This window comes from Hyperolius riggenbachi, chromosome 4 (genome assembly GCF_040937935.1).
Source record: "Hyperolius riggenbachi isolate aHypRig1 chromosome 4, aHypRig1.pri, whole genome shotgun sequence".
NCBI classification, from domain to species: domain Eukaryota; kingdom Metazoa; phylum Chordata; class Amphibia; order Anura; family Hyperoliidae; genus Hyperolius; species Hyperolius riggenbachi.
The window spans coordinates 253,974,018-253,995,809 of NC_090649.1; the positions used below are offsets into that span (position 1 = coordinate 253,974,018).

Genomic DNA, 21,792 nt, shown 5'->3' on the forward strand with positions numbered 1-21,792 from the left:
TATGTAGCCAGGAGTATATGTGCCCAGTATATGTAGCCAGGAGTATATGTGCCCAGTATATGTAGCCAGGGGTATATGTGCCCAGTATATGTAGCCAGGAGTATATGTGCCCAGTATATGTAGCCAGGAGTATATGTGCCCAGTATATGTAGGCAGGGGAATATGTGCCCAGTATATGTAGGCAGGAGTATACGTGCCCAGTATATGTAGGCAGGAGTATACGTGCCCAGTAACTGTAGCCAGGTGTATACGTCCCCAGTATATGTAGCCAGAGGTATATGTCCCCAGTATATGTAGCCAGGTGTATACGTCCCCAGTATATGTAGCCAGAGGTATATGTCCCCAGTATATGTAGGCAGGGGTATATGTCCCAGAATAGGTAGCCAGGTGTATATGTGCCCAGTATATGTAGGCAGGGGTATATGTGCCCAGTATATGTAGCCAAGTGTATATTTCCCAGTATATGTAGCCAGGTGTATATGTCCCAGTATATGTAGGCAGGGGTATATGTGCCCAGTAGATGTAGCCAGGGGTATATGTGCCCAGTATATGTAGCCAGGTGTATATCTGCCCAGTATATGTAGCCAAAGGTATATGTGCCCAGTATATGTAGTCAGGGGTATATGTGCCAAGTATATGTAGCCCGAGGTATATAGGTCCCCAGTATATGTAGGCAGGGGTATATGTGCCCAGTATATGTAGCCAGGGGTATATGTGCCCAGTATATGTAGCCAGGTGTATATGTGCCCAGTATATGTAGCCAGAGGTATATGTGCCCAGTATATGTAGCCAGGAGTATATGTGCCCAGTATATGTAGCCAGGAGTATATGTGCCCAGTATATGTAGGCAGGGGTATATGTGCCCAGTATATGTAGGCAGGGGTATATGTGCCCAGTAGTTGTAGCCAGGGGTATATGTGCCCAGTATATGTAGCCAGGTGTATACGTCCCCAGTATATGTAGCCAGAGGTATATGTTCCCAGTATATGTAGCAAGGTGTATACGTCCCCAGTATATGTAGGCAGAGGTATATGTCCCCAGTATATGTATGCAGGGGTATATGTCCCCAGTATATGTAGGCAGGGGTATATGTCCCAGAATAGGTAGCCAGGTGTGCCCCCAGCAGGAGGGGAGAAGCGCAGAGAAGAGGGAGAGCTGTGAGCAGCGGTGGAGAAGGGGGGCCATCCCCCCCCCCTTTCCCTCACCTTAGTGCTCTCCCTCCCTCGCTCTCCCCTCCGGAACTAATGTGCGGTGGCTAGCAGGCAGCTCAGCAATCATGAGGCCCCCAACAAATTATGAGGCCACCAACAAGACAAATTCAGTAACCATGAGGCCCCCAACAAGACAAATTCAGCAGTCATGAGGCACATATATAGACAGCATTTCACATAAATAGGCAAAATGCCCCCTTAATATGGTAGACACCTCTCACCTGGTAGCAGTTCCCCAAAATACACTCAATCTGACAGCAGTGGTTCCCCAAAAATAGGTAGCCCCAGGTCTATAGGTGTCCCCAGAATAGGTGGCCAGCGGTATAGATGACCCCAGAATATGTGGCCAGCGGTATAGCTGTCCCCAGAACAGGTAGCCAGGGGTAGAGATGTCCCGAGAACAGGTAGCCAGGGGTATATGTGCCCAGTATATGTAGCCAGGTGTATATCTGCCCAGTATATGTAGCCAGGTGTATATGTAGCCAGGGGTATATGTGCCCAGTATATGTAGCCAGGGGTATATGTGCCCAGTATATGTATGCAGGGGTATATGTGCCCAGTATATGTATGCAGGGGTATATGTGCCCAGTATATGTATCCAGGGGTATATGTGCCCAGTATATGTAGCCAGGTGTATATGTGCCCAGTATATGTAGCCAGGTGTATAAGTGCCCAGTATATGTAGCCAGGTGTATATGTGCCCAGTATATGTAGCCAGGTGTATATGTGCCCAGTATATGTAGGCAGGGGTATAGTGTATATTTCAGGGCTGTGGAGTCGGTCCAAAAATCCACCGACTCCGACTCCTCAGTTTAGGATTCCACCGACTCCGACTCCACGACTCCGACTCCTCTAATTTGCATATTACAATTTTGTTGATTAAAAGTATGTAACATGAAATTCGTCTCTTAACTGCCAACGCTTAGGAATTTTACAAGACAACTGAAGTGAGAAGGATATGTAGACTACTATATTTATTCTCTTTAGACTAAAACTAGTCCTTGGTAGGAGTACTTGTAAAAGGTGCAAACCGGAACAAAGAACATCTATCAGACCCTAGGCAATGTAAGTGTGGGTACATGTAAGAATGATGTGCAGGTACTCTGCAGGGGAATGAGGAGATTGTAAACAGACAACACCTCTGTGTTCAATGTGCACAGCATTTTCAGTGGATTCCCTGCAGCTCTGTGGGGAGTGCATATGTAGAGTATAGTACTACTGTGTAACAAAGTAAACCTGAGACAGATGAAATTCAAGTTTTATACATACCTGGGGCTTCCTCCAGCCGCCTTCAGGATAATCAGTCCCTCATTGTCCTCCACCACCTGGATCTTCTGCTATGAGTCCAGGTACTTGAGCCAGTCAGGCGTAGTGCGCATGCACACACTCCGCCGCCAGGAGCATACTACACCTGTGCAGCACTATTGCGCAGGTGCAGAATGTTCCTGGCTGTGGGAGCGGCATGCGGCCGGACAGCGCTGACTGGCTGAATTACCAGGACTCATAGCAGAAGATCCGGGTGGTGGAGGACAGCGAGGGACTGATTAGCCTGAAGGGGGCTGGAGGAAGCCCCAGGTATGTATAAAACTTTACTTTTCATCCGTCTCAGTTACCCTTTAATTTGTAGTCACCAAACCAAATTTTAATAACATATCACATTATTTGATTTCATCAGCAAAGGGAGTGCATACATTTGCATAAATCAGCATCAATGCAGAATTATTTCCATCTCGTTGACCATCTCTATTAGTGACACAGCTACACATCAGGCTTTATTCTTACAGCATAGATGTTATTTAGTATATATAAGAGATTCCTGTGTACACATCATATATACAGTCACAATCAGATATGTATATCTGACCTTAAAAATACAGGGACTGCTTTATTGAAGCAGCACAAGCAACTAATTTTGATTGGTTTATTTCATTTTTGTGGACTAAACACAGCTATTACTGTATATATACATTATTTTTAATGACTATTATCCGAGAAATAGAACATTTTATCATATTTTCTATTTTAATTACAGTTACAAATTCATTAGGAGTCGGAGTCGGAGTCGGTGCATTTTTTCCCGACTCCGACTCCAGGCACCCAAAATTGCCCGACTCCACAACTCCGACTCCACGACTCCGACTCCACAGCCCTGGTATATTTCCCAGTATATGTAGCCAGAGGTATATGTCATCAGTATATGTAGGCAGGGGTATATGTGCCCAGTATATGTAGGCAGGGGTTTATGTGCCCAGTAGATGTAGCCAGGGTATATGTGCCCAGTATATGTAGCCAGGTGAAGATCTGCCCAGTATATGTAGCCAGAGGTATATGTCCCCAGTATATGTAGCCAAAGGTATATGTGCTCATTATATGTAGCCAGGGGTATATGTGCCCAGTATATGTAGCCAGGGGTATATGTGCCCAGTATATGTAGCCAGGGGTATATGTGCCCAGTATATGTAGCCAGGTGTATATGTGCCCAGTATATGTAGCCAGGTGTATATGTCCCCAGTATAAGTAGTCAGGGGTATATGTGCCCAGTATATGTAGTCAGGGGTATATGTGCCAAGTATATGTAGCCCGAGGTATATAGGTCCCCAGTATATGTAGGCAGGGGTATATGTGCCCAGTATATGTAGCCAGGGGTATATGTGCCCAGTATATGTAGCCAGGGGTATATGTGCCCAGTATATGTAGCCAGGTGTATATGTGCCCAGTATATGTAGCCAGAGGTATATGTGCCCAGTATATGTAGCCAGAGGTATATGTGCCCAGTATATGTAGCCAAAGGTATATGTGCCCAGTATATGTAGCCAGAGGTATATGTGCCCAGTATATGTAGGCAGAGGTATATGTGCCCAGTATATGTAGGCAGAGGTATATGTGCCCAGTATATGTAGCCAGAGGTATATGTGCCCAGTATATGTAGCCAGAGGTATATGTGCCCAGTATATGTAGCCAGGAGTATATGTGCCCAGTATATGTAGCCAGGGGTATATGTGCCCAGTATATGTAGCCAGGGGTATATGTGCCCAGTATATGTAGCCAGGAGTATATGTGCCCAGTATATGTAGCCAGGAGTATATGTGCCCAGTATATGTAGGCAGGGGAATATGTGCCCAGTATATGTAGGCAGGGGAATATGTGCCCAGTATATGTAGGCAGGAGTATATGTGCCCAGTATATGTAGCCAGGTGTATACGTCCCCAGTATATGTAGCCAGAGGTATATGTCCCCAGTATATGTAGGCAGGGGTATATGTCCCAGAATAGGTAGCCAGGTGTATATGTGCCCAGTATATGTAGGCAGGGGGATATGTGCCCAGTATATGTAGCCAAGTGTATATTTCCCAGTATATGTAGCCAGGTGTATATGTCCCAGTATATGTAGGCAGGGGTTTATGTGCCCAGTAGATGTAGCCAGGGGTATATGTGCCCAGTATATGTAGCCAGGTGTATATGTCCCAGTATATGTAGGCAGGGGTTTATGTGCCCAGTAGATGTAGCCAGGGGTATATGTGCCCAGTATATGTAGCCAGGTGTATATGTCCCAGTATATGTAGGCAGGGGTATATGTGCCCAGTATATGTAGGCAGGGGTTTATGTGCCCAGTAGATGTAGCCAGGGGTATATGTGCCCAGTATATGTAGCCAAGTGTATATTTCCCAGTATATGTAGCCAGGTGTATATGTCCCAGTATATGTAGGCAGGGGTATATGTGCCCAGTATATGTAGGCAGGGGTTTATGTGCCCAGTAGATGTAGCCAGGGGTATATCTGCCCAGTATATGTAGCCAAAGGTATATGTGCCCAGTATATGTAGTCAGGGGTATATGTGCCAAGTATATGTAGGCCGAGGTATATAGGTCCCCAGTATATGTAGGCAGGGGTATATGTGCCCAGTATATGTAGCCAGGGGTATATGTGCCCAGTATATGTAGCCAGGTGTATATGTGCCCAGTATATGTAGCCAGGTGTATATGTGCCCAGTATATGTAGCCAGGTGTATATGTGCACAGTATATGTAGCCAGGTGTATATGTGCCCAGTATATGTAGCCAGGAGTATATGTGCCCAGTATATGTAGCCAGGAGTATATGTGCCCAGTATATGTAGCCAGGTGTATATGTGCCCAGTATATGTAGGCAGGGGAATATGTGCCCAGTATATGTAGGCAGGGGTATATGTCCCCATTATATGTAGGCAGGGGTATATGTCCCAGAATAGGTAGCCAGGTGTATATGTGCCCAGTATATGTAGGCAGGGGTATATGTGCCCAGTATATGTAGGCAGGGGTTTATGTGCCCAGTAGATGTAGCCAGGGGTATATGTGCCCAGTATATGTAGCCAGGTGTATATCTGCCCAGTATATGTAGCCAAAGGTATATGTGCCCAGTATATGTAGTCAGGGGTATATGTGCCAAGTATATGTAGCCCGAGGTATATAGGTCCCCAGTATATGTAGGCAGGGGTATATGAGCCCAGTATATGTAGCCAGGGGTATATGTGCCCAGTATATGTAGCCAGGTGTATATGTGCCCAGTATATGTAGCCAGGTGTATATGTGCCCAGTATATGTAGCCAGAGGTATATGTGCCCAGTATATGTAGCCAGAGGTATATGTGCCCAGTATATGTAGCCAGGAGTATATGTGCCCAGTATATGTAGCCAGGAGTATATGTGCCCAGTATATGTAGGCAGGGGTATATGTGCCCAGTATATGTAGGCAGGGGTTTATGTGCCCAGTAGATGTAGCCAGGGGTATATGTGCCCAGTATATGTAGCCAGGTGTATACGTCCCCAGTATATGTAGCCAGAGGTATATGTTCCCAGTATATGTAGCCAGGTGTATACGTCCCCAGTATATGTAGCCAGAGGTATATGTCCCCAGTATATGTAGGCAGGGGTATATGTCCCCAGTATATGTAGGCAGGGGTATATGTCCCAGAATAGGTAGCCAGGTGTGCCCCAGCAGGAGGGGAGAAGCGCAGAGAAGAGGGAGAGCTGTGAGCAGCGGTGGAGAAGGGGGGCCATCCCCCCCCCCCCCTTCCCTCACCTTAGTGCTCTCCCTCCCTCGCTCTCCCCTCCGGAACTAATGTGCGGTGGCTAGCAGGCAGCGGGCGAAACTTACCTCCATCTCGATGCAGGGCCAGCGTGGGATGGATTTGCCGCTACTCTGGTTTTGACCTAGACCAGAGCAGCGGTACCAGAACTTCCGGTGCTGGAGTGAGACGGGAGGTAAGTTCCGCCCACTGCCAGCCACCCGCACATTAGTTCTGAAAGGAGAGAGCAAGGGAGGGAGAGCACTAAGGTGAGGGAAGGGGGTGGGGGAAGATGGCCTCCCTTCTCCGCTGCTGCCCACAGCTCTCCCACTGCGCTGCTCTCCTCCTGCTGGCCGCACGGGCAAGTGGCCGGGGGTGCAGCGGGCGGTCAGGTGGCGCGGGGCCTCTTCAAGCGCGGGGCCTGGGGCGATTGCCCCTGTTGTCCCCCCCAAAGGCCGGCTCTGCTGGCTGTCTGAGCAGGCAGGGTAAATAGCAAATAAGATGACATTCTGCAGGCACAGCAGGAAGCACGAGATTACGTGCTCAGAGAAGCGCTCCTGCTGTGATCTGGCCATCCATCTCTCCTGCTCTTCTCTCCCCCCAGGGCATGTGACGGATGAATGTAGCAATGATGCAAGCTTATAGCAATTTTTTTTGCAAGTGTCAAATTTCACTTTAATCATTATTCCTGCTGGACATGTCGGCATCTTCCAAAGCACTAAAGGTTTTCTTTTTCAGCTTTTAATGGTATTATTTAGTCCACTTTAACCTCCTTGGCGGTATGGACGAGTTCAGCTCGTCCATGACAGCTGGAGGGCGCCGATCAGGCCCCGCTGGGCCGATTTTCACTATTTTTTTTAAAAACACGCAGCAAGCACTCTGCTCGCCGCCGATCCGCCGCATAACGACCCCCCCCCCCCGCCGAGACCCCTGCGCAGCCTGGCTAATCAGTGCCAGGCAGCGCTGAGGGGTGGATCGGGACTCCGTCTCCGTCATCGTGATAGTCGTCATGGCGACGGGGAAGCCCTTAAGGAAATCCCGTTCAGAACGGGATTTCCTTACGTGGGTACGCGCCGGCGCCAATCGAAGGTACGCGCCGGTCGCCGCAGGGAGGGGGGGGCATCATGTAGCTAGTGCTAGGCTAGCTACATGATTTTTTTTTTTTTTAAATTTAAACTGCTGCGCCGCCACCCTGGTGCAGGTAATAGAACGCCAGGGTGGTTAAGCAAACCAATTATTCAATGTATACTTGACAGTATAGACCACATACTATACATTATCCTTCTAGTGGTGGGCCTGCATATAGATGATAGAATAAACTGTGTAATATGTAATTATAGCAATCTGGGTCTTTAAGCACAGAGTTTACAAATACAGATTTAATCGCACAACATAAGACCACATTTATTAAGCACAATTCAAATTCAAACTAAATATCTAGATCTCAAGGACCAGCAATTTCATATTTTTCAAAACATAACATTTACACAGCCTTCCATATCACTATGATCAATGCTCACCAGCAAATTACCGTATATACTCGCATATAAGCTGACCCCCATATAAGCCGACCCCCATATAAGCCGACCCCCCAACATTTACCTCAGAAACTAGGAAAAAAGGATTGACTCACATATAGGCCGAGGGTAAGAAATGCAGCGGCTCCCGAGGCTTCCCCTCCCACCACCAATAACCCCCATATGAAATGAAACAAAAATCACCCCTATATTGAACAGAGGCAGGAGCCTGCAGCATTTAACTGGTAATTATTATACCGTAACTACCAGAACATTTGTAAAGAGCCTTTCTCACTTAGGACCCAAAGTGCATAAGCTTGTCTCAGAAAGGTAGTCAACAAATAAGAGTGCAGCACAAAGTGGAAGCAAAAATGTGCATATATGCATGACCGTTAACTACAAAGTGCCAGTGCTGCAAGCCAAGTTACATCAGCTAACACCAGCAGTGGAAGGGTTGCATCCAGGGGGTAGGCAACATATTACTGTGCAGCACCAGGTGGAAGCAAAAATGTGCATATATGCATATTACTCAGAAAGCGCCAGTGCTGCAAGCTAGATCAGCTAAAACCAGCTGTGTACATCAACAGTGAAAGGGTTACATCCAAGGAATAGTCAACATATTACTATGCAGCACCAAGTGGAAGCAAAAATGTGCATATATGCATATTACCCACAAAGTTCCAGTGCTGCAAGCCAAGCTGAATCAGAGTATAACAGCAGTGAAAGGGTTACACTGGAGATGCAGTGAGATGCTGGTTGTGTAAATATTCCCGGCCAGTGCAAGGCAGAAGTGATAAATGAAGAGAGGGGAGGAGGTGTCGTCTTACCCAGCAGAGTAGCTGTTATCTGCAGTGTCCCTGTATATCTTCTACAGGCAGACAGTTGGGAGAGAGAACTCAGCGCTGATCAGGCAGAGGCAGGAACGCAGCCCTCGGGTGCCTTCTGCCATTTCAAATAACGCGCTGGAGGAGCTGTGCCTGTCAGTTCTCTCATTGGTCTGAGCAGGCAGGGTAAATAGCCAATAAGATCACAAGCTGCAGACACAGCAGGAAGCACGAGATTACGTGCTCAGAGAAGCGCTCCTGCTGTGATCTGGCCATCCATCTCTCCTGCTCTGCTCTCCCCCCAGGGCATGTGACGGCTACTGCTCTTCTCTCTGCGGGCATCCGATCGCTCCTGGCATTCTCTCTCCCGCGGGCATCCGATGATTAGGTCAGATCAGCAAGTTGGTGACTCGCATATAGGCCGAGGGGGTGACTTTTCAGCTGAAAAATTCGGCCTATATGCGAGTATATACAGTACATGGATAACAGCTCTGAAATGTAACTCCCTGCAGTTAATGTAACACATACTCCACACATCTGCTTTTTTGTAATTAAGGCCACAGCAGTTATTATTAAGTATCTTCATAAAGTATCTGCAAGGTTTTAAAACCACAACTGTAATGTAAAATATGATATATACTCATTAAATTCCAATTTTGACATTAATAGGAACCAGTTTGATTTATTTGTGATTACAAAAAATGGTTAATAAATGTGTATTATAAATATACTATGCATTCAGAATGTGTTACGGATTTTTCCTTTACTTAATGAGACACTGAAGCGAAAAAAAAATGATGATATTATGATTTGTATGTGTAGCACAGCTAAGAAATAAAACATTAAGATCAGATACATCAGTCTAATTGTTTCCAGTACAGGAAGAGTTAAGAAACTCAAGTTGTTATCTCTATGCAAACAAGCCATTAAGCTCTCCGACTTAAGTAAAGGTGGCCATACACTGGTCGATTTGCCATCAGATTCGACCAACAGACAGATCCCTATCTGATCGAATCTGATCAGCGAGGGATCGTATGGCTACCTTTACTGCAAACAGATTGTGAAATGATTTCAGCCTGAAACCGATCACAATCTGTTGTGGTGGTGCTGCCGCCGCTCCGCCCGCATACATTACCTGCTCCGCTGGTGCAACTGCCCCCGGTCACCGCTCTTCTTCTCCGTCTCCGCTCTGGTCTGCTCTGGTCTCCGTCCGGCATGCTTCCCTTCTTGCTGTCTGGGGGAAGTTTAAACAGTAGAGCGCCCTCTACTGTTTAAACTTCCTGCTGGGACAGGAAGAAGGGAAGCATGCCGGAGACCAGACCAGAGCGGAGACGGAGAAGAGCGGAGACCCGGGAGTCGCGCCGGCGGAGCAGGTAATGTATGCGGCTCTATTGCGTCGGTTGTCGGGCACTCGATCGCCGCTAGCGATGCGCTCTTTACCCGCGGGCGATCGACGGTTATTTTCCGCACGGCGCGATCGACGGGATCGGACGGAATGGATCGAAATTCGGCGTGTAGCGTGAACGATTGGCAGCAGATTCGATCCCAGTGATCGAATCTGCTGTCGAAACGGGCGCAAATCGGGCCAGTGTATGGCCACCTTTAGTCATGGAGAGGGCTGTTATCTGACTTTTATTATCTCAACTGTTCCTGGACTATTTACTTTTTCTCTGCTAGAGGAGAGGTCATTACTTCACAGACTGCTCTGAAAGACTCATTTTGAATGCTGAGCGTTGTGTAATCTGCACATATTAGAGAATGATGCAATGTTAGAAAAAACACTATATACCTGAAAATAAAAATATGAGAATATTTTCTTTGCTGCTAATCTTCTAGTAATTATTCATAGTACACAACCAATTCACTAGATCATATATTTTTTTTCGCTTCAGTGTCTCTTTAACAGGTGTGAGATGTCCTGTCTGTATACACTGCCAGCTTCCCCATGTTTCTCTCTGCTATCTATCAGAAACATCGGGTGGATCTGGTAGGACGAAGGCCTATCCAGGGAGACAAAAATACAGAGAGAACATGAGCACTGTATAGTTTAGTATTTATGTATTTTAATGGATTTGTACATAAGGAGAAATGTACCCACAAACCTAGGTTGCTGTAGAGCAACCATGGTAATGTGCTTGTGAAGAAACCCATCTTGAGGGACGTTAAAGGTGTTAAAGTCGCACGTTATAAAAAATAACGCAGACGAACGCACAGCAATACAAAGTCTGTGCAACATTCACAGTGCACACGTTGCGTTGTGTGTAACGTGTAGCAATATTTAGAAAGTGCTGCATGCTGTGCGTTTAGCAATACATTTGCTGCTTTGTGTGTTGCACATGCTCAGTATTTTTTTATTTATTTTTTTAAATGTAACGCATGCACCGTTTTCGTTCTATCAGTATGCGACGAAAACGACACACCAAGAGACACAATGCAGTGCTAAATAACGTTCAATTTTATAACCTACATGCTCTGCGTTAGAGGCTTGTTGTGCGACTTTAACGTTGCATCAAACGCAACGTCCCACTGTTAAAGAGGTTTAAGGGAGGAGATGCATCTGAAGCAGGGCTGTGGAGCCGGTACAAAAATCATCCAACTCTGACTCCTCAGTTTATGAAATTACAGACTCAGACTCCAGGTACCCAAAATTGCTCCAACACCTCAACTCCACAGCCTTCAAGGGCTATGAAGTAGGCACAAAAATCATCCCACTCCTCAGATTATGAAACCTCCGACGCCAGGTACCCAAAAATTACCCGACTCCACAGCCCTGGGCTGAAGTGTGAAATAGTTAAAACCATCTAAAAAGGGTAAGAAACAAAGCTTACATCAGAGTTGCACTAAAACAATATAAATTACAGAGATACACAAGGACAACATGTTATATTCTGCTGCTTAAGTAGATGTCCAGAGTTTGGCTAAACATAGGCGCCCCATAGGCAAGCCTTGTTTCTTACCCTTTGAGATGGTTTCTACCTATTTTATACTTCAGGGGCGCCTCATCCTCTATGACACATGTATAAAAGCTAGCTTTAAAGAGAACCTGAGATAAATAATAAAAAAAATAATACATACCTGGGGCTTCCTCCAGCCCTATTCGGTCTGATCGCTCCCTTGTCACCGTCCTCTTCCTCCTGCATCCTTCGTTATTGCTCCCGGTAACTTCGGAGTCAGGGCTTACTGTGCATGCGCGGCCCAACTACCTGCACATGTGTAGAACATTCCCGGCCGTGGAGCCCGACAGATGAGCGTGGGCGGCCGCATTGCACCTGCGCAAACTGCTCCCAACTTGCTGAAGGCATTATTCATCTCAGGTACACTTTAAGGTGCTCATCAATAATACAATTTTGATTGTACAAAGTGATAAAATAAAGGTTTATAACTTTTTTTTTCCTGTTACTTGCCAAATTGTGTCAAGCAAGGGTCTAGTATACAGTGCAGGAGAGTATTGATGTGTATGCACGTTTATACTGTTCACAGCATGTTTTGTATGGACGGATACATCTGTCAATACCGCTAGGGAGGTTAAGAGGGTAAACTAAGTGAATATACTTTGAATGGATAGTATAGTTAGTCCCTCATATTACACAGACATGGTAAGCTAGTACAAACAAGACTCTCACTGATGGGCACCTTGACGCTCACATCTATAATCTAACTTTCATAGTCAGTGGTAGAGTTGGATGTGGATGAAAGAATGTAAACATACATACCAATAAGCTCATCAGGATTTCTATCCATAAATCGCTCACATAGGCGTATAAACATTTCTGTGTTTTCTTGAGATGGACATTCACCATGCCTGCAAAAGAAAAAAAAGATTTTCAAATGAAAGCCCCAGATTTCCCAGGCAAAATATTGTTAACATTCTGTCCTAAATTCACTGCAGAATTTTGTGAAACAACAATTATGAGGGGAGGGGTAGAGCACAAGAGAAAAATAGATTGAGCCCCATAGCAACTAATCAGGTGATTAGTCCTCTCCCATTTTCTCACTGGTTGCAATGGGAAGAAGCTTTATCTTCTCAGTTTCAGTGTTAAAATAAAACTGAAGTGAAAAATAAGTCAGATTCTTACCTATGGAGAGGGAAGCCTCTGGATCCCGTCCTTTTGTTCCAGCATTGTCACCCACTTTAGAGCTATTGGACAAACTGATCGATTATATCTCCATGAGCCCTTGGAAGGCTTCAGGAGCAATTGGGTCCCTGAGCTCTCCCAGATGGGCGGCTCTGTAAACGCACTTGTGTATGTGCAGTAAGGAGCTTCCCGTCTTCTGGAGTGCTTGGGGGCACAAGTGCTCCAGATACCTTATGAGGGCTCCCAAAGGAAGCAAATTCAAAATGGGGGTCACAGTGCTGAAACCAGGACCCCAAGGAAGAAAACGGGAAGCATCTTTAGAATCCAGAGCCTTCCCTCTCCATAGGTAAGTATTTGACCTTTTTTTCCCCCTACAGATTTGCTTTAAAGTGAACCCGAGGTGAAAAACAACTGAGGAGATTGTATTAATCCTCCTACTCTTAAAAATGACCCTCTTTTAGATACCCAATGGTTTAAGTTTATATTTAAATATTTACAAAGTTGAATCTCCCTCTGCTCTCAGAAGTTGTATTCTGCCAGGAAAACTTTTATGCTTCAGTGTTCTCCCCAGAATTTTTTTCCAGCTTGGTGGCATGAAATAGTAGCCGGGTGGGGCAATATGAGAGAATGCAGGGCCGGTGCTTCTGTGCGCAACCCTGCTTAAAGCATAGGAGGTGGTGAGCCGATGACAGCTGGGTGCTCTTTAAAACTAGTCGGGTGGAGCACCCGGCTAAAAGAGCCTGGGGAGAACACTGTGCTTATCAGTGATGTATACTATATTTCCGACCAAGGTACCAGCAAGACAGAAGCGGTCACTCACATGCCTAAAAAATAACTCTTTCAGGCAGCAAAATAAAACAAGTGAAAACAGCTTGGTCATTAACCACTTGAGGACCTAGGGCTTTCTACCCCTTAAGGACCGGCCACTTTTTTTCCATTCAGACCACTGCAGCTTTCACGGTTTATTGCTCGCTCATACAACCTACCACCTAAATGAATTTTGGCTCCTTTTCTTGTCACTAATAAAGCTTTCTTTTGGTGCTATTTGATTGCTCCTGCGATTTTTACTTTTTATTATATTCAGCAAAAAAGACATGAATTTTGGCAAAAAAATGATTTTTTTAACTTTCTGTGCTGACAGTTTTCAAATAAAGTAAAATTTCTGTATACATGCAGCGCGAAAAATGTGGACAAACATGTTTTTGATTAAAAAAAACCCATTCAGCGTATATTTATTGGTTTGGGTAAAAGTTATGGCGTTTACAAACTATGGTGCAAAAAGTGAATTTTCCCATTTTCAAGCATCTATGACTTTTCTGACCCCCTGTCATGTTTCATGAGGGGCTAGAATTCCAGGATAGTATAAATATCCCCCAAATGACCCCATTTTGGAAAGAAGACATCCCAAAGTATTCACTGAGAGGCATAGTGAGTTCATAGAAGATATTATTTTTTGTCACAAGTAAGCGGAAAATGACACTTTGTGAGAAAAAAAAAAAAAAGTTTCCATTTCTTCTAACTTGCACCAAAAAAAAAATGAAATCTGCCACAGACTCACCATACCCCTCTCTGAATACCTTGAAGGGTCTACTTTCCAAAATGGGGTCATTTGTGGGGTGTGTTTACTGTCCTGACATTTTGGGGGGTGCTAAATTGTAAGCACCCCTGTAAAGCCTAAAGGTGCTCATTGGACTTTGGACCCCTTAGCGCAGTTAGGCTGCAAAAAAGTGCCACACATGTGGTATTGCCGTACTCAGGAGAAGTAGTATAATGTGTTTTGGGGTGTATTTTTACACATACCCATGCTGGGTGGGAGAAATATCTCTGTAAATGACAATTTGTTAATTTTTTTTACACACAATTGTCCATTTACAGAGATCAGCAATATCAAGCATGGAAACCGATCCTTCTTCCGACTTTTATGCTTGCCCGTTTGGTTTTCAAGCTTACCTCTCCTCTCCCTGCGACAATGTGCGAAAGACCACTGAGTGTGTGCCTACTCCTGTGTCTGGAGTTCCCTAGGTTCTAATAGTGTACCTGCTCGTGGTACCTCTCAAAACACGGCCCTACGCATAGGCCAGGCTGGTCAGGACAGCGGGGACAATAAAAACTGGTGTCATTCCTTCTTCCAGTCCTGCTGCAGACACGACAACGTTTTCTTCGGATGCGTTGACCTGGGGCACACGGAATCTGATAGGCGTAATGCCTACCATGCAGTCGGCTAGTTGCATCGGGGGGGGGGGGGCCTGGCACCTCCTGGATACAGGATGTCCAGAATGATCTGTTCCTGAAATTGGAGGAAAGATCCAGTTCTCCCAGCCTTACTGTAGAGAACAAAGCTGTTGTAAACTGCCAATTGAATCAGATAAAAAGACACTTTCTTATACCAGCGTCTTGTTTTCCGGGTAATTAAATAGGGCGCTAACCTCTGGTCATTGAAGTCCACCCCTCCCATGTTGACATTATATTCGTGGACGACAAGGGGCTTTACAATGACCTTAGTTGCCCGTTGAATTTGGACTGTCGTGTCTGTGTGAATGGTGGACAGAAAGTAAACGTCCCTCTTGTCCCTCCATTTCACCGCGAGCAGGTCTTCAGTACGCAAGGCGGCCCTCTGCCCCCGTTCAAGTCTGGTGGTAATGAGCCGTTGGGGGAAGCCCTGGCGACTAGGCCGCGCAGTGCCACAGCATCGGATTCCTTCTAACTTTAAGTGCTGAAAGAGGGCCACACTTGTGTAATAATTGTCCACAAAAAGATGGTACCCCTTCCGGAACAAGGGTGACACCAAGTCCCACACAACCTTTCCACTGCTCCCCAGGTAGTCAGGGCATCCGACCGGCTCCAATTTTGAGTCTTTTCCCTCATAGACCCTAACACGACATGTATAGCCTGTGGCCCTTTCACGGAGCTTATACAGTTTCACCCCATACCGGGCGCGCTTGCTTGGGATGTACTGTTTGATGCCAAGGCGCCCGGTAAAGCGTAAGAGGGACTCGTCTACGCAGATGTTCTGTTCAGGGATAGAAGCATCTGCAAATGTTGAGGACAGGTGGTCTATGAGGGGCCGAATTTTGTGGAGCCGGTCATAAGCAGGGTCTCCCCTTTCATGACAGGTTTCGTCGTCGTTGAAGTGCAGGAAGCGCAGGATGGACTCAAATCGTGTCCTGGACATGGCAGCAGGGTACAAGGGAACATGATGTACTGGGTTCGTAGACCAATACGCCCGCAATACATTCTGTTTCATTAGTCCCAAGTGAAGGATAAGGGCCAAAAAGATTTTAATGTCGGAAACTTGGACTGGTTTCCACCCGAAAGGCTGGGCATACATGCTCTCCGGGTGCTCGGTGATGAATTGTGTGGCTTTACGGTTGGTCTCAACCACAATTAAGTCCAAGAGAACCTGGGTGATGAACAGCTGCAAAAAGTCTAGGGCCATTCCTAGATGAGCTGTCGCCACCTGGACTCCAGACTGGGCAGTGAAAGGGGGCACTACGGGTGCGGCGGAATCAGGGGATTGCCAATCTGGTTGTGCCAGCACCTCTGGGAGTCTATGGGTACTACGGGCCCGTCTTCTTCTTGGTGGCTGCGACGGGGGTACTACTGCACTTGCCACCGTACCGGTTTCGACTTCCATGCTGACGCTCACCACTTCGCCAGGGTCTACAGAAGTACTGGTACCAAGTCCAGGAGATGCTGCGCTGCTGGTGCCTGCCTCACCAAGAAAACTATCAACAGCGCTAGCACCACCCTGCTGCCCTTGAGGCGGATCCTGCGCCACCTGCGGTCTAACGACTTGGGGTCTGGTACGCCTGGCTCTAGCCAGGACCATAGCCTCGTCATCACTTTCGGTCAGGGAACCACTGCTTTCTACAGGTTCAAATTCGGACCCGGAAGATTCGACGGATGATTCTTCCCAAAAGAACTCATCCGACTGGTCCATGTACCTGTATACCTCGTCATCGGAAAGCCCCCTTCTTGCCATTGCGGGTTGCTAAGTGGGAAGTGGGGTCTCAGAGGCAATCAAACAATCACGGGACAATCGAAGCAGATCACGGGACAATCAAATACAATCGCAGCACAATCGAATACAAGCGCAGCACAATCGAATACAAGCGCAGGGTCTGAGGGCGATTTGAGGGGGTGGGGGGTTGATCAGGAGCCCGCACGGGGCAGACTGAGTCCTGATCTGATGAGAGGCAGACACAGGGGGTTACTGATCGCAGATCAGTTAGTGATCGCTGGGGAGGACAGATGTAAACAAAGAGCAGGGGATGTAATCAGGAGGGGGGTATGAGGGCAATCGAGGGCCTGGGCAGGTGATCGGTTACCCCCGCGGGGCAGTTATGGTCTGCTCTGATGGGTGGGGGTGCTGAGGGGTGATGGACAAGTGACAGACAGGTGATCAGAGGGGGATCAGGAGGTAAGGTAGCTGTATACAGATGTATACAGTATACAGGGTAGGTAGTCTGGGATGGGGTCTGGGGGTGATCTAAAGGTAGAGGGGGGGGGGATCAGGGGTGACTAGGAGGCAGCTAGGGACCTAAACTAAGGGGCAGCGTCGCTAGTTAGTGGCAGGTGGGGGGGTGGGGGTTTTGCAGGGGTGCTAGGGTGCTGGGCAGGGGTCTGCTGGGGTGATCAGGGGGGGTATGAGGCCTGGGGTGGGTGATCAGGGGGGCTGTTAGGCAAAAACACGCTGTGCAGTGTATACTCACAAAGTGGTTCCTCCTCGCTAGTGGTCTCAGCAACAATGAGACCACGAGGCGAGGAGGAAGCACGTATAAGGCACTTTGTTTACCTAACAAAGTGCCTTATACTACCTGATTGGCTGATTTGGCGGATTCCTCCGCTCGCCGGCTCTGCTAAGTGGCCGGCGAGCAGAGGCAAAATGCCGGGCTTCCGACTCCCGGCGGAGGATCGCGATCGCTCCGCCCATGCCCCTACAAGGACCGCCGCCATTTGTCAATACGGCGGTCCTTGCGGGGTCCACTTCCCGGCCACCAATTGTATATACGGCGGTCGGGAAGTGGTTAATATGTTTTGAACTGTACATAAACATGTTTATCTCATATCACGTCACCTATTTTTACTTCTTTCCCTCTACCTTGCATAACATATAAAAAGCTTCCTGATTAAGAAGACATCTAAGTTGCCATTTTCCTTTGCTCAAAATAGCCATTTTACAATCTTACCAAAATTTAGCAGAGCTAAAATAACTTAAAGAGAATCTGTATTGTTAAAATCTCACAAAAGTAAACATACCAGTGCGTTAGGGGACATCTCCTATTACCCTCTGTCACAATTTCGCCACTCCCCGCCGCATTAAAAGTGGTTAAAAACAGTTTTAAAAAGTTTGTTTATAAACAAACAAAATGGCCACCAAAACAGGAAGTAGGTTGATGTACAGTATGTCCACACATAGAAAATACATCCATACACAAGCAGGCTGTATACAGCCTTCCTTTTTAATCTCAAGAGATCATTTGTGTGTTTCTTTCCCCCTGCAGCTATCTTCCACTGAAGTGTCAGGCTGTTTCTTCCTGCAGAGTGCAGACAGCTCTGCCTGTATGTAATTCCTCAGTATGTGAAAGCCCAGCCAGCTCAGAGGAGGATTTATCCAGCTTGTAAAAGGTAATAGAGCAGAGAGAAGCTGCACTAGTCTAAATAACACACAGGCAGTGTGCAGAGAGGGGCCTGGAGGGGGGAGATGCATCACAGAACCACAACACTGAAGAACTTGGCAGCCTTCCAGACACAGGCTGACAAGTCTGACAAGAGAGAGATAAGTTGATTTATTACAGAGATGGTGATAGTAGAACGTGCTGCAGTAAGCCAGAGCACATTAGAATAGATTTTGGAACTTGTAGGATGGAAGAAAACCGGATGAAATTTTTGTTACGGAGTCTCTTTAAGCTAAAGCTTGTACAGTCTGACCAATTCTCCTCTCCTTCCCATTGTTTGTGGTTTATCACAGCTCTACTCACTTAATTATACATCAGGAAAGAAAACGCAGTATGGAATTCAGGTGCTATTTTGAACAATCTAGGAGCCAACAAAAAAAAAAATCTTTAGCTCCACTAAGTATACTATTAGAAAATAATTCAACAGATAGGTGCAATTTTAAAGGATCCTTGGCGCCTAATATTTGTCAATCACTGTTACAAACAGACACTGCAGATCTATCCAACATAAGCATCATACACATGTACAAGGACTGTCACCAGGGAGGTATTGGGACTACATACCATGGGCGACAGTTCAAGGCTGGGGGGTGCTGACAGAGTAAAGCATCACAGAGAGGGCGGTGGTGGGAGGTGAGTGGTGAATACAGTGGACATGGCCTTAACTTGGCTTCCTTGATCAGCAAGACAGAAGGTTTGCCGATGAGCTGGGAAGGGGGGCAGGATGCTCGGTAGTAGATGTGGACCCAGCTGGGGGAGGGTGTACTCAGCCTTAAGTGTCGAGGAGTAAACAGACTGCATTGGGCAAGAGACAAGGCTCGAAGGTAAGTCCAAAAATGTATTTGAGCCAGAGAAACAAATAAATCAGGCCAGCAAGGAGAAGGGATGATGCAGTTACAGCAACTTGTGTTTTAAAATGTCCTAGAATTCTTGAATAGATAATAATAGGCCCACTCACATGGCAAACAAATGTCCCGTTTCTGTGTAAATGTGTATTGCTGCACATGGATGACAAGAAATGACAGGGCCATTAATGATCATCTGGCTCCACTTAAAACTTCAAGCCCAAAAAGATTTGTTGCCATACAGAAGTTCTCAGATTCCCAGATTACCCAATCTGATTCCCAGCTGAGGTACAATGTATGAAATGTTGCCAGATGCAACGAACAAAAATCAAGCAACTAATATCTGACTTGGGATGGGTCTAGCAGGCCAGAAATGTGTCCAGTTTGTTGGAAATGTATCATCTTATGATGGTAAAAGGTTAAAGTAACAGAGCTCTTGACTATTACTCATTCTGCTGCAAATATTTGTTCAGGATAGTTGCATGCCTTATTATAGACCTGTTCATAAATTGTAGGTGTGGCTAAAACAGTCAAACCAATTAATAAGATAAGGTGGATAAGCATACACACAATCTTAAAATGCAAACTACAAGTTCAACTATAAAAAAACTGTTCTCTTACCTAAAATTAACTATTAAGGGAAGGGGTCAAAAACAGAAAAAGAAACCCTATGGTTCAGCTTTCACATAAGTGTATCTTGCCATTAAAATCACAGGTAAAGTCAATAACACTGCATTACAAGGGAATCTGTCAAGGTGTGTACTTCATCAGGCAGACAGTCAGTTTTTGAAGGCGATGTTTTAAGCCCAATCTACACGATACGATTCTTTGTACGATGCGAATACGATTCTATTTCCGATTTGATTAAATCCGACATGTCCGATCGGGATTAGATTTAATTCCATTTGCCATTGTTTTGCAATGGCAAATCGAACTGAATTGAATCCTGATCGGACATGTTGGATTTAACCGAATCGTAATCGAATCGTACAAAGAATCGTATCATGTAGATTGGGCTTTAGAAGCAAGATAACAGGCAATCATAAGAGCACATACATATAAGAAGGGAGTTGCCAAGGAGCCACAGAGCTATCGTGCAATCACATCTCATCAATCATTTGAACCGTAAGCTGGTGCAGCCAGTGTCATATACTAAATAGAAAAGGCAACATAAATTGGCCATAAACACCATTTTATCAGAGTTCAATGTAAATCTTTATTGCACAATCTACACACCAAGTCACAGGTGTACTCCTTTAAGGAACCAAAACATAGATAGTATTAAAAAACGTTTCTGCGCAGAACCCAGTATAACATTTAAAACCAAGGAGCAATCCCGCATACCCCGTGAATTATCAATCTAGGCTTGTGTGCATGGAGTCTGTCAAAAGGACTCTCATGCTCCATGCACGCAAGCCCAGTCTGCCTAGCTGTCACATCAGCATACAGACATACACACAGCAGCTGCCTCCCCCTAATGGGGAGAAGTCCGCTGTTATAACAAAAAGCTGCGACAGCAATCGTTGGCCAGCTTTACACTGACACAGTTCTACACTTATTGACTTTCCAGGGAGGGCCTTGCCTTTGCCCAAAACATAATCCCTTCTTTTGTCATGCAATAGTTCAATAAATCAGTATACTTGCGTTTGGCCCATTAGTACAGCATTCTCCGACATCAAACTGTGTGCACTTTCACCTCCGGGTGTCCCACTCAGCATGTTTTGTCCCCAGCAGTGGGCGCATACTCTTCGCTCCTCCCACTGTTACTTAGCTGGTGTACGGCTACACTCGGTGTATGTGCGCGTTTTATGACCTCACAGGTGTCCGCTCACCATGGGGGGCACCTTGCTTGGCATCAGTCATGCCTTGCCTGTTACTAACAGCAGGCAGTCAGCAAGTGTTAGTACTATGCCGGCTAGCTGGGTCGGCTTCAGGCAGCGTGATGCGACGATAGGCTCCTCCCACCTACGCGTTTCACATCACATGCTTCTTCAGGGCGTGGCTTACGGGGGCCGCATCTAGCACTTTATAGGAGAGCTGGGTTCCTTCCTGGTATGACTCACCAGCCTCTCCAATGATGTCACGAACGTCCATTTTGACAAAGCTTTATTGCTCCCAGTTTCTTTCAGTCTATTTGCCGCACAACTATTTCCCATTCAAGGCTTAAATTAAGCATTCAGCTTATGTCATTTATCATAAATGAAGTCTTTCTTTATATTTTTAAAAGTAGTGTATTCCAAAGACGTTCTTCCTAGTCATGTCTATGCATGTAATCATTTCAACCATTTTAGCACCATCTAGTGGACTCTTTTTATATTGCACTTAGATCACTTTCTCTTATATGCATTGACATGTATTTTATATTTTATTTATTTATTTATTGTATTTATAAAGCGCCAACATATTACGCAGCGCTGGACATTAGTTTAGGTTACAGACAATATTTGGGGGATTACTTTATCATGCCTAGATCAAGCATACTCTCAGTCATGCATTCTATCTTCAAGGTCCCCACCAACCACAAGCCCCCACCTATATTAGATTAAGGGGCGACAATGTCATAAGTGGGTAGATCATACATTTATACTTTTTCTCCTCCATA

General features: G+C 45.9%; 1 protein-coding gene across 1 annotated transcript in view; it reads right to left on the reverse strand.

Moving 5' to 3' along the window:
• Positions 1 to 21,792, reverse strand: part of RNGTT (RNA guanylyltransferase and 5'-phosphatase) — a 456,995-nt gene that overhangs the window by 413,115 nt on the left and 22,088 nt on the right. Inside the window, exon 4 of the mRNA XM_068279398.1 lies at positions 12,305 to 12,393. Within this exon, the coding sequence (XP_068135499.1) occupies positions 12,305 to 12,393 (89 nt within the window). The remainder of the gene's footprint in view (positions 1 to 12,304; positions 12,394 to 21,792) is intronic.